General features: G+C 41.9%; 1 protein-coding gene across 1 annotated transcript in view; it reads left to right on the top strand.

Annotated features, from left to right (window-relative positions):
• Window positions 1-522: 522 nt before the first annotated feature.
• Window positions 523-14,089, top strand: part of FRMPD1 (FERM and PDZ domain containing 1) — a 38,863-nt gene continuing 25,296 nt past the window's right edge. The window contains exons 1-4 of the mRNA XM_006103213.3: window positions 523-655; window positions 9,938-10,095; window positions 10,919-11,021; window positions 12,166-12,211. Of these exons, the coding sequence (XP_006103275.1) occupies window positions 570-655; window positions 9,938-10,095; window positions 10,919-11,021; window positions 12,166-12,211 (393 nt within the window). The 5' untranslated portion in view covers window positions 523-569. The remainder of the gene's footprint in view (window positions 656-9,937; window positions 10,096-10,918; window positions 11,022-12,165; window positions 12,212-14,089) is intronic.

The raw sequence follows: 14,089 nt of genomic DNA, 5'->3' as shown, positions 1-14,089 counted from the left end.
TACCCTCTTAACAACATTCTAAGTGCACAATACAGCAACTGTATATCCTTTTACAGTGTAGGGTTTGAATTATGCCAATGAATCACCTATTCAAAAATTAAATATAAAACACTGAGCAAAAGAAGCCGAACTCAGAAGAACAGGCCTGTGCGGCGTGCAGTTGCTGATGCTGGCAGCACTGAGCCGCGCTGTCTGTCGGGGTGCACACACGGTCGGGGGGCGGGGGCAGTGTCGCGCAGTAAGGTGTCTCTCTCCCAGGAGGTCACAGTCACAGCTGGAGAAGCCTTATCTATTTTATTCCCTCATCCTGATGTTTAACTGTTTAGATGGGAAGCCGACTTGCTTACCATGAGACCGAGGACTCCTCAGGGCCGAGGGCTGCTAACGTCGTTCGCTCGGTGGCCCCGGAGCGCCTGTGTATGTTCCTTCCAGCTAGAAGGAGGGCCCTCGTTCTTTGATGAGCGTGTCTCAAAGTGGGCAAATACAGGAAGCATCAGAGTGACTCGTCGGAATCCTCTTCAGAATGTGTTGGCCAGCTTCTCAAGGAAACTCTTCTTCCGTTTAGGTAAATGGAAGAGCTGGAGACACGGAAAGCCCACAGAATAGAACAAATGGTGGCAAGATGGCTCCGGCGCTCCCGGGACAGCTCCGCCCGGTAAGGCTCCTGGGCCGGCAGGGATTTCTGTCTGTAAAGCTCTGGTGTCCCTGTGGGAGGAGGTTCTGCCAGTCTTGGCAGCGCCTGGGGATCACTGTCTCCCGCTTGCTTTGTTCTTAGTGCCCCACATGGTGGGAGAGGTGTAAACAGGTCAGCAATTTTGCGGGAGTGCCTCTCTCTGTCCCCCTTCCAACGCTTCCCACTGTGTCCCTCAAAAGTGCACTCCCAGACACAGACACACTCACACCAAACTCACTCACACCTTTACAGAGACAGACACACTGACACACCAACACACTCATACCCACACACGCGTGCATATGTGCACTCTGGAATACACACACTCACACACACACTTTTGAACACACGCTCACTCATGCTCGCTCTCTGTCTTACACACACCCCTTGTCTTCATCCTTGGTGTGAGGATCAGACAATCTGCTGTGGATACTCCTTCCCAGTCTCTGTTTCTGGCAGCTGTCCCTTCCTTGCAGTCCCTGTTTCTTTCTAAACAAAATAAAATGAAATCAAATACAGATCTGATTTGACTGCTACAAGAGAACTTAAAATATGTTCTGTTTCAAAGTGTTCATTTTCCATCTCAGATTTCCCATCTGGCCCTGCCACCGAGATGAAATATCACGTGTCAGGTGTTTCTGAGACACATTCTTCCGAAGGAACTGGAAACAGCTGTTGTACTGCTGAGCAATAAGCCCTGCTCAGGGCTGCACTGCGGCCAAGGGCTCTGATCCTCACACACTGCGATGAGATAAGGCTGGTAGAGTTGGCCCATTTTACAGATGAAACGGCCAAGTCTCAGAGAGTGACTTGTATAGGACCATCACCAACCCCCCTTCCCCTGTTCAGAAACCTCTGATGGGTCTTCATTTCTTATAGGATGAGTTTAAACATTTTGTGTTTGACATTCAAGGTTTTCCGTGATCAACCCACTATCCTCTACAGCTCTTTGTCTTATTACTCTGCCTCAGTCACAGCATACTCCAGCTAAAGTGACCTACTCATTATTCCCTCACTGTAACCACCCCACCTTCCCTTCCACCCCGTAGTTAGACCCGAGCTTCTGTGTCACATCCCTTCCCCCCATCTCCATGTGTCCAGAACCCACCTACAGTGCAAGGTCTGGCTAAAGTGCTGTGTCTTCCATGAAGTGGTCCCCGGCCCACAGTCAGAATTAATTTCTCCCACAGGGCCCCATAGTATTTGATTTGTAGAATTGCCGTTGTGCTTCTTCTGATGTGTTCAACTTATTCGAGCATATCCCTTTTCTTTCTTCTAGCATAAGCTCTATGAGGGCAGGGAAAGCATCAGCCCCCTCTCATAGCCCAGAGGATTGAGTTCCAGGCGATTGCAAGTGGTGAAGTAGTGCTTGATGAACAAACGGGAAAACTGCTAGGCCCATTGTTTCCGAAAGTGGGTTTTGCAAAACCTAGTGTTATGCTGCTCCTTAAGAAAGGTCAGATCTGTTTGGGAAGTGATACAGCCTATATCCCACTCCAACCCACCACCACTTGGTGATTCATTTTAGCACAGTAAAGGCTCTGAGAACTCCTGCAGGAAAGAGATTTGTATAACTTGATGTTGCCTAAATAGTTGACGTTGGAACTCTCTAATATCCAGCTTCTCTCACAGAATATAAATAAAAGGTAACATGTTTAGTGTCTATATAGAATTGTACAACCATCACCAGAATCAAGTTTTAGAATTTTTATTTTAGAATTCTGACTTTCAGTAACCCAAAAAGAAACTCCGTACCCACTAACAGTCATTCCCAACTTGCCATTCCCTCAGCCCCCAGGTAACTGCTCATCTACTTTCTATCTCTATAGAATCTCCTGTTCTGGATATTTCACATTAAATGGAATCATAGACTATGTGGTCTTTTGTGACTAGCTTCTTTCACTTAGCATGTGTCCAAGGTTCATCCATATAATAGCATGTATCCGTATTTCATTCCTTTTTATTGCCAAATAACATTTCATTATGGAATATTTACTTTGTTCCTTCAGCAGTTAATGTACACTTGGGTTGTTTACACTCTGGGGCCATTATGAATAATGCTGCTATGAACATTTGTCAATAACTCTTTGTTTAAACATGTTTTCATTTCTCTGGGGTAAATATTTAAGAGTAGAACAGCTAGGTCATAGGGAAACTCAATGTTTAACCTTCGGAGGGATTGCCATACTGTTTTCCAAAGCAGCTATGCTATTTTACATTCACACCAGCAGAATATTATGGCTTCAATGTCTCCACATCTTTGCCGACACTTGTTATCATCTGTCTTTTTTGTTGTAGCCATCCTGGTGGGTGTACAGTGGTATCTCCTTGTGGTTTTGACCTGCCTTTTCCTGATGGCTAATGATGCTGAGCATCGTTCCATGTGTCTAGGGCAGTGATGGCGAACCTATGACACGCGTGTCAGAGGTGACACGCGAACTCATTTTTTTGGTTGGTTTTTCTTTGTTAAATGGCATTTAAAGATATAAAATAAATATCAAAAATATAAGTCTTTGTTTTACTATGGTTGCAAATATCAAAAAATTTCTATATGTGACACGGCACCAGAGTTAAGTTAGGGTTTTTCAAAATGCTGACACGCCGAGCTCAAAAGGTTCGCCATCACTGGTCTAGGGAGTTTTGTTTGCCAAGTGCTTGAGAAAGAGAAGAAAAAAGAGGGACAGATTCATAGCACTGTCCATGAGAGACATAATTTCTGTGTTTCTAGGATAAACCACAAGTAGCCTTATTTAAATTGCTTCTCATCTCTAACCCTGAACCTTCGATACAGTCTGTGTTCTTTGTGCCCTCAGATTACTTGATGACCAAGAACTGAAAAGCTGCCCTGGCTCAGTTGGTTGGGACGTCATCCCATACACCAAAAAGTCATGGGTTCGATTCCCAGTCAGGGCACATACCTAGGTTTTGGGTTCTATGCCTGGTCGAAGCATGTACTGGAGGCAACCAATCCATCTCTCCCTCTCCCTCTCTCCCTCTTCATTAGTGAACATGTCCTTGGGTAAGAATAAAAAAAAAATTTTTTTTTTTTTACAGAACTGAAAAGCGTTTGAGGTGGATAATTACAATTTTTGCAATTTCCCTGGAGTAGAGTAAATGGTAAACCAATTAGAAGTAGGATTTCACATTTGAATACAAAAATTGACTCTGAGTTTCCTGATACCCAGGGCAAGAAATTTAAAAAGTACATTGAAATGTTTTTTAAAGTCCAGAAAAAGGAAACAAATTCATCTGCAGCCCTATAAGTTTGCATGTATCTTGTAGCAATCCTGTTATTTTTTTCAGACTTTAAAAATCTCCCATTCACTTCAGCTGGTTGTACTTTACTTATAATTGCCATTTTTTCCCCATAAATGTTAAACCTTATGTCAGAGTGTAATTGAATCATCTGGGAACAAATTAGTTAAAAATAACTGTTCATTTCCAAAACTCACTAAACAAATTGATAACTTTTATGAACCTGGGTAATGTTAGAACTTTATAATGCATCCAAAAATGGTGCTTTTCTGGGGAAGAGTGTCAACTTCCAAAGTTGCTTTGATTGCTTAAATTTAAAATTAATTTTCAGTGGGTGGCTATTTACAATCACTAGTCAAATTCAGACAGTGGTACTCAATTTGAATGAGAGACTATTTGGGGGCTTTAGCTATTTCTAAAGAGCACTGATACAGTAAATATTATTTTTATATTGGAATGTGAAATTATGTAATGAGAGAGTAGTCATCTTCATCATAGCTGATACAAAATTATTCAGGTACAAAATTATTTAGATACAAAATTATTCAGATGCAAAATTATTCAGATGCAAAATTATTCAGATATGATGAAGATGACTACTCTCTCATTACATAATTTCACATTCCAATATAAAAATAACATTTACTCTATCAGTGCTCTTTTAGAAATAGCTAACCCCCCAAATGGTCTCTGTGACATGTTTGGAATTTCTGTGTAAACAATGCAATGCAGACTACTTAGTAAAAGCTGCAGCATAGTGACATTAAATCATAACTAATTCGCAAGCATTTTGCTTTGAATTTCATTGTCATCTTCTTAACAGCTTTGTATAACTGTAGAAGTGATAAAATGAGAAAGAGTTATAGTATACTTATCTCCTTAATTATACCAACTTTTTCTCTCCTGCAAAAATTTTGTTTTTTATGTAGTTAAATGGCATTTCTTGGCAATTTCTTTGATTGCTTCTAAGCTTAGAAAAATCCTCATCCAATAATTAATGAAATTAGGTTAATTAATTTTCAACTTAATAGTTAAAATATTTTATATTTAATTATTTTATATGGAGCTTATTTTAGTATAGGCTATGAGATGAAGATCTAATTTGATTTATTCCAAAGTAGCAAGTAGTTTGACTTACCATTAACTGTGAGTGATCTTTCCTTTCTTTGCTGACCTATGACCCCTCTTTATCATCTAGGAAATCCCTGTGTCTGTGAGTGGAAGACTGGATCTCTTTCTAGGCTAGTTCTTCTGTTCCATTGGTCTAATTGCCTGGTATCACACGCCTGTATTAAACTTACTTACATTTATTATCTATTAAGTGAGACTTTTATTACTCTTTGTTTTTAGTTTTTTACCTGCCTATTTTTCCATGTGAACTTTAAAATAAGTTTATTCTATCATTAAAACAATTCAGCATAAGATTTATTGAATTTTCTTATGCTTAATCTGGAAATGTTACTTTTATAGAGTGAGATTTAAAGAAACCAAGAGCTGAATGCAACTTGATGTCTTCTTCTTGGTGCTTGCTTTTATCCTCAGGGCTGAATAAGGTGATTTCTTTCAACGTATCTTGAATCCTACTACTAATGAACACACATGCCTGTGCACATGTGCACACAAACAGGCATACGTGTGCACACACATGCACCATGGCAACTTAGTGTCTCTGCCCTTGCCGTTGGTTTCCAAATTGACCTGCTCATTACCACCATCGTCTGTTTGCTAATTATAGGGATGGCCTTATTAGACTTTCTAGCATCCCAATAATGGTACCAATTTTTATTGCATTTTGTCCCATGGGCAAAGGTGGAAAGGTTCGAGGAGAAGAGGCTGAGAGGCTCTGCACTGCATGTGCAGAGTTGCCATTGTCTCCCGAATTTCCTTTTAAAAGTAATAATGGAATAAGTTCTCTTAACTGTAGGCCTTTGCCCTATAGCACTTACTCACAATACATATGTTCAATGACCCTCCTCGGAACTGTCACAGCCACAAGCATTTCTTTCTGGTATAGGGTGCTGCTACCTCTATTTATTCTTTCCTTGAATAAACTTTAGATTAAAAATCCAGCTTATACCAGACTTTAGTTTTTTGTTGTTGTTGTTTTTTTAAAAATATATTTTATTGATTTTTCACAGAGAGGAAGGGAGAGAGATAGAGAGTTAGAAACATCGATGAGAGAGAAACATCGATCAGCTGCCTCCTGCACATCTCCTACTAGGAATGTGCCCACAACCCAGGTACATGCCCTTGACCGGAACTGAACCTGGGACCTTTCAGTCTGCAGGCCGACGCTCTATCCACTGAGCCAAACCGGTTTCAGCCAGACTTTAGTTTTTAAGTCACTTAAGCTGAACATAATACAGTGTTTAAACATAGATTCAAAATAGTTTCTCCGCATCCCGCTGGAACTCAAAGATGAATTCTTTGTTGCTACAACAGAGAGGTAAAATATAAAAAGCAGATAAAAAGCTAGAGAATATTTGAAGCATAATCTGGTATTTTTCCTTTTTTGTGTTATTGATCAGCTCAATATGAACTGATAGCCCATAAAATATGGAATTGGTCTACATGAGACTATGTTCATGATAAATTTAACATTTTTTTTCCTGGTTCTACCTTAGGCTAGATTCAATTATAGGACAGGAATTCCATTAGTGTAACCACAGGTCTTATTTCTGTTCCAATGTCATATCATAGGAATGATTTTGGAGTTAAGATTTGAAATTATTACATCACATCAAAGTGGATTCTATTTCACCATTGGATAAGGTTTGTTTTCTCTCCTGTTCTCCAAACATTTATCAAGCCTTACTCTATGCTTAGCATTGAATTCAGCACATGGGACGAGAAAGACAGTTTTTGCCATACGAACTGTAGTCGAACAAGAGACTTCACTCTGGTCATTGCAGATAGTTGTACATTTCAAAAAGGGAAGTACAGTTTCCGTGGGCGTGTTCAGCAGGGGGAGGCAGCAGACATAGGTTTTTGGATTACCAGTCCTTAGTTTGACGTTTATAAAATGCATCAGAAGAAAATTTTGCTACAGAGACCATTTTCTTCAGCTCCTGTCAGATATTGAACGTTTTGTGTGTGTGTGAGGAGAGGCCATGGTCTGGTCATGTTCTTAAGCAATCCCTTCCCAAACAAAAGCTGAAACGTGGCCTTCGGGGAAGATGTCAAATCCAGACTTTGGGCCAGAGCTACTGGCACGGTCTAGGGATTAGTCAACACAGTGGGGCTTCATTTGTCTACTATTGTTGAGGAACACACCCTTCCAAATGGACAAGTCAGACAAGCCTACCCATTGGAAAAGCATCAAAATGGGTCCTATTTAACCACGGGATAAGGTTTGTTTTCTCTTCTGTTCTCCAAACATTTACCAAGCCTTGCTCCATGCCTAGCATTGGATTCAGTACATGGGACGAGAAAGACATAGTTTTCGCCATACGAACTGTAGTCGAACAAGAGACTTCGCACTGGTCATTACAAATATGTTGTACACTTCAAAAAGGAAAGCACAGTTTCCATGGGCGTGTTCAGCAGGGGGAGGCGGACATTTCTTTCTTTTTTTTTTTTTTTTTAAATATATTTTATTGATTTTTTACAGAGCGGAAGGGAGAGAGATAGAGAGTTAGAAACATCGATGAGAGAGAAACATCGATCAGCTGCCTCCTGCACATCTCCTACTAGGGATGTGCCTGCAACCCAGGTACATGCCCTTGACCGGAATCGAACCTGGGACCTTTCAGTCCGCAGGCCGACGCTCTATCCACTGAGCCAAACCGGTTTTGGCAATTTTTCTTTCTTTTTTTAAAAAAAATATTTTTTATTGATGTTTTACAGAGCGGAAGGGAGAGAGATAGAGAGTTAGAAACATCGATGAGAGAGAAATATTGATCAGCTGCCTCCTGCACACTCCCTACTGGGGATGTGCCCACAACCAAGGTACTTGCCCTTGACAGGAATCAAACCTGGGACTCTCGGGTCCGCAGGCCGATGCTCTATCCACTGAGCCAAACCGGTTAGGGCAAGAGGCAGATATTTCTGCCAAAACCAGAGGACAGAGTAGGAGTTGGGCAGGTCAGGTGCATGGTCAGGTGTGTTGGGGGAATCTGTAGAGAGTATGTATGTTGGGGTGGGGTGGATTCTAGGCAGAGGGAAGAGCTTGTGCAAAGGCCAATGTATTTGAGAACTCCAGGGAGACTAGTTTGGAATCCAGCATAACTTCGTCCAACTACTTGTGTCATCCTCTATTGCATCAGCTCATTAAGATTGCCTACCCCCTAATACACGTTCAACTAATCTGTTTTTAATGAATTTGCTGAATGCTTTTTGCGGTTGTGTTTTTATTGTGCAGCTTCACCAAACTTATTTTTTCACCACTAGCAATTCTCTGTTGATCATTTTCTAGGGTGAATATCATCATCTGTTTTTTTTAAAAAAGTGGTACTTTTCCACTTCCTCTGCTTATTGTGCCTCTTACAGGTTTTCCTTCTGTGAAAACTATTACAAGCATTTCTCCTGCTACATAAAATAGGGGTAGTGTCTAAGGCATCCTTCCTGTTCCTTTTTAAAAGGGATGTAGGTGTTGATTTTTGGCTTTCAGTGTACTATGTTATTTATTATATTCAGAAGGCCCCTTTCATAGCTGTAAGGCATTGTTTTTTAAAATCAGGAATGGCGATGGGTTTTATTCTGTACAAATTTTCACAGCTTTCTATTTCTTCCCTCTCATTAGGTCTATCTGCTAACACTTCTCAGTACTACCCATGTGCTCGCCTAGAAGAAATCTTCTCTTTGCTTCTAAGCTGTGTGGGTCCAGTCACCCTCTATTCAGACAGCCTACACTTGCTGTCTGAGGAGCTCCTGGGTGGAGGATGTGCAGGAGGCTTTGCACTTGACTTGTCCCGTGCCATTCTGGCTCCACGAGACTGTTTTTCATATTTCCTGGTCCTTGTTGAAATAGGAGATTGTGATAAATGACGGAGAGGGGATTCTCAGATGAGTGAGGTCCTATTGCATTAGTCAGAGATCCAGGCAGAGTTTGGGAAATGGATGAGAGTGATTGATAGGCCTTAACTGCAGCGGCCCGAGGAGCTGTTCCTTCTCCACGTTTCTGTAGTTTATAGTGACAATAAACACCTCATCCCGGCACAATTTGACCTTCCCCAGAAAGAACCGCTGACTCTTAGAGGGAGAAAAATCATTTGCTACAATCCGATAAACGATCACTTGTAACTCACCTGGTGGTTTTGAGAGATAGAAAATACAACTTTCAACTGACCTGATTTTGGGTATATAGAGAACATACATGTTTTTAAAAATTAATATAGAGAAAGTCTTCACTGTCAGGGGTTTCATGTTGGAAATCCTGTCCTTCTCAATTTTCCTGAGCCACAGAGGCTGAGGAGAGAGCAGCTGCTCTGTAATCCAGTTACAAAGTTGAAAGGAAAGCAAAATCCATCAAAAAGCAAAACAGGTAAAAGACTCACCAAAGACACAGTATGAAGTAGGCATCATCAGACACCCAAACCAAACAACTCCTCAGTCCTGCTTGTGGTCCCTGTTTTTCCTCTCTGTACCTCGGCTCAAGTGGTGCCTTCTGCTTGGAATGCCTGTCCATCCATCCATCCACCCACCCACCCACCCCTTCGCTCAGCAGCAGTTACTATGCCAGGATCTGGGCCGTGAGGGTGTACCCTCACATCTTTTAAATGTCACCTCTTCCAGGTAGCAAATGCTTCCCTGATTCCTTATCCCCTGTCCCCCAAAGTTAAAGCTGCTCTCCCCTCTGAGTGCCCATAGAATTGAAGACATGGTGCTCCTTGGTATTTTATCTCCCGGTGTTTGTGTCGGAGAGTGGTCCCCTCAGCTCTGCCTCTTCCTCCCCCAGGATGCTAGGGCTGACCTGCTTTGTAGCCACCACTTAGGATTCTCTCTCTCTCTCTCTCTCTCTCTCTCTCTCTCTCTCTCTCTCTCTCTCTCTCTATTCTCCTTCTCTTCCAGGGCTAAAGTCACTGCAGCCGATGGGTCCCCTGGGATCCCAACCCAGACCCTCATCCCTGTGAAGCACACAGTAAAAGTAGACAAAGATGCCCTCCTGCAGGACTATGGGTTTCACATTTCCGAGAGCCTTCCCCTCACAGTGGTGGCCGTCACACCAGGTAGGCGCTGGCTGGGAAATTGGAAAGGAGTTTGGCTTCCTGGGGGCAAAAAGCTGTGGTTCTCTTCCCATCTCTCTATCCTGTAACACGATGCAGAAAACGCTGCCCCAGGGGAGTTAGAAAGGGCACACCTAATTCTGGCCTAATTCTCTCCTGGGCTTTTGCACCTTCCTCTGGTGCTGGCAGGGAGGGGAGGAAGCGTCAGTGCACTTGCTGATCTGAACCCCAGGCTCCCGCTGGCCTCAAGCAGGGCTCTGCCCACCCTCCGCTCCCTGGCCCGTCTCGGGGGCAGGGACAGTATTTGGATCCACCAGTGCTCCTCTTCGAACCCGCCAAGCTGGGGACAGTTTCTGGTCAGACAGTAATAGAAATTATTGATTTCTTTTCACTTGAGTCTTTGTAAAGTATAGGCTGTATCACAATGAAGAGGAGCAGGCTGGAAATGTTTACTGTTTGCTTTCACACTCCAGCTATGTATTGATGTTAGATCTGGCGTTCGTTAAAAATCTACTCATTTCAGTTCACACATACACAGTTCTTTAGAAATGAATGTAGTAGACTTACTGGCCAGCTCTGTTGATCAGGGAGTCCTGCTAGTCGTCTTTCCCAGGACAGTCTCCTGTCATCCCTTGAAGATGATGGATGGTAGGTACATTATCCAAGATTTGTAAACAGGAAAACTGAGATCAACATGGGCCTGAGGCTGTCCGGGGGAGATCAGGATGGGGGAGGGGTGATCCAGAGCTCTGGGGGCTGCGTCAGGCTGCCATTCAGGTGTGGGTGCTCCAGGGCCAGCACCAGTTACTTCTTTTCTGTCTAACAGGAGGCTGCGCTCACGGCAAGCTTTTCCCCGGCGATCAGATCCTCCAAGTGAACAACGAGCCGGCTGAAGACCTCTCCTATGAACGAGCAGTGGATATCCTGAGGTACAAAATGTCTCCCGTCATCCAAAGGTGGATGACAGGGATGGTTTCCCCGCGATGTCAGTAGGACCCCGCATCCTGTAGAGCAGCAACAACAGCCTCATTTCAGAATTCCATCTCGGTTACGATCTACTCTCTTTCATCGGCCGACAGAAGCAATTGGGAGGCACAGGATGCTGTTTGTCAAACCCTCACTATGGCCAAGATACCGTGCTGGATGCTGCGGGGAATGTAAAGATGAATAATACATAGGCCCTGCCCTTTAAGAATGTGTAGGGTTGTAATACATGCCAAAGATTGGGCTAAGCTGATCCTCAGTCTCTTTGTTCTTCTTTCACCCTTTTGATACCTCTTCTTAAATGTTATTGCAGATACAGCCTGATTGGTGTATATGTACTTCCATCGATATGGCACCTACCACTTTCTACCTGGTGTCATTGAGATTTGTGTAAATGCCTCACTTTCTGCCCAGACAGGATCTCCTTGAGACCAGGCACACAGTGGGTGCTCAGTTAAACGAGTGGATATGGTTGGCACTACGTTTTCTGATATAGCAACCTAAAATATCTGCGTTACTGCTGTGTTTTCTCTTAACATAAACCTAGCAAGTGGTCATAGCAACTGGAAGAATTCTCCATCATACAGACGAAATTAAGTCTACATGACTTAATTCAGTGGCTGTAGGCGTAGACTAGGTCAGGGGTCCTCAAACTACGACCCGCGGGCCACATGCAAATACAAATATTGTATTTGTTCCCGTTTTGTTTTTTTACTTCAAAATAAGATATGTGCAGTGTGCATAGGAATTTGTTCATAGTTTTTTTTAAACTATAGTCCGGCCCTCCAATGGTCTGAGGGACAGTGTACTAGCCCCCTGTTTAAAAAGTTTGAGGACCCCTGGGTAGAGGCAGGTATCTGAAGATCCCCTCATGGGGCACTCTGGGACCGCGTAAATTCCTTCGCAGATCACTGCTTTCCTCACGTCCTTCTCAATTTTCCTGAGCCAAAGAGGCTGAGGAGAGAGCAGCTGCTCTGTAATTCTGCCAGTCTTTTTTACTGAACACACACACACACACACACACACACACACTCACACACTCACATCACCCAGAATGACGAAAGTTTTTTTGTGTGTTTTTTCTTTCAGGGAAGCTGAAGATTCTCTTTCCATAACAGTTGTTCGCTGCACGTCGGTAAATCTCTTTCTATGTCCTGTGTGTCAGTTGCACCCTTCTCAACCCCAAGACCCTATCCCCCTTGTGAGATATCCCTCAGAGGATAAACAGGGAAGACCAGTCGCCTATGCACCCGTGTTGTGGAGGAAACAGGTGTGAGTCCAGGCTTCAAGAACTCGAAGTCCAGCTGAGGAGACAGACCTGTGATTATACGGAGTGGGACGATGAAAAGGGCACCAAGCTAGGGGTCTCAGGACAGACTTGAGTGGTATGACTTGGGCAAGTCATTTCATTTCAGTTGTAGCTTTTGTAAAAAAGTGGTGATGACAGTAATGGCCATGCCAATGGGTTGTTCTGAGGGCCAGATTTTATCAGCTCTGAGGTTCCTCACAAGTCAAGGAGTGGCATAGATGAGTCAAGGAGTGGCATAGATGAGGCAACAACCATCCTGAACTACCACATCCAGGGCCCTTCATATGTGATATGGGGGAGAGTATAGAACAAATTATAAGAGAAAACCACCAAGGAGGAAATGTTGAAATAAAATTCTCATTCTGAGAGACTTTGGCCACATAAAGACAAAAAAAATAAATAGAGGCATAGAGAATTTTAATAATGCACTTAATGATCTAATATAATTGACCACATATCAGGCTACCAAGAAAACTCAACAAATTCCCCAAATAAGCAACTCTGTAGGTCTCTTTTTCCAGAATACAATAAAATAGAAATTAATAATCATCAAAAACTAATTCAAACTATCAACCCATTTGGAAATAAAAATGCTATGTCCTATGTAAAGATGGAGTCAAATCAAAAAGCAAAACTACCATTATATAGGGTGTCCCAAAGAATGTATATACACACACACACTTTGAATAATTATAAAGGCAGTGTTTATTAAAATACATTTCACTTTCAAAACTGAGCTATCAGCTGTTAAAGTGTGTATGCATTTTTTGGGATACCCTGTAAGACTAGTTAGAAAATAATTAAAAATTAGATTTCTATTTCTTAAAATTTATGTGCAGCTGAAACTATACTCAGTAAAATTAATAAATACCCTTAAATAATTTTATTTAATAGGGATGTAGGTCAAGTAAATATTCAGTGAAAGAAGTTGAGCCCAGATGGTATGGCTCAGTGATTGAGCATCGATCCATGAACCAGGAGGTCACTGGTTTGATTCCTGGTCAGGGTACATGCCCAGGTTGCAGGCTCAGTCCCCAGTGTGGGGCATGCAGGAGGTGGCTAATTGATGATTCTCTCTCATCATTGATGTTTCTATCTCTCTCTGCCTCTCTTTTCCTCTCTGAAATCAATAAAAATATATTTAGAAAAAAAGTAGTTGAAAGGAAAGACCAATAAAACAAACATAAAGCAGAATAAAGAAAATAATAAAAATTAAAATTTAAATGCATTGGAAAACAGAAAAATGATAAAGTTGATAAATAGATCCAACAGCTAGTTCTTTAAGGGAGACTATAAGAAAATAGGAAAACTTAAGGGAAAAGAAACATGTGCTTCCTGTCTGAAGGAAACTAGGATATTACTGAAGGATGGTTTAAAATTTTTTTTCTATAAAAGGAGATACATATCATTTTCCTTGATGGGAAGACTATTATTAATACATTGGCTTTTCTCATATTAATGTACTGTATAATGAAAGCTATTCACTATAAATGACTGTGCAGGTGTTAAGAAGTTCTTTTTATTTAGCTGATTATCATCTCAATGGAGAACATCTTAATCTTAATTAGGTGGTTATTTTTCTTCTCTATTTCCAAGAAATGAAAGCAAAAAAATAACTCTTGTTAAGTAAGGAGAGAGGGAAATGGCATATAGCTAGACGACGTCCTTTAAAATATGAAAAATACAGGGAGAGGAAAACATATC

Source organism: Myotis lucifugus, unplaced genomic scaffold, assembly GCF_000147115.1.
Source record: "Myotis lucifugus unplaced genomic scaffold, Myoluc2.0 scaffold_472, whole genome shotgun sequence".
Classification (NCBI taxonomy): Eukaryota; Metazoa; Chordata; class Mammalia; order Chiroptera; family Vespertilionidae; genus Myotis; species Myotis lucifugus.
This window is presented reverse-complemented; position numbering and strand designations above follow the sequence as displayed.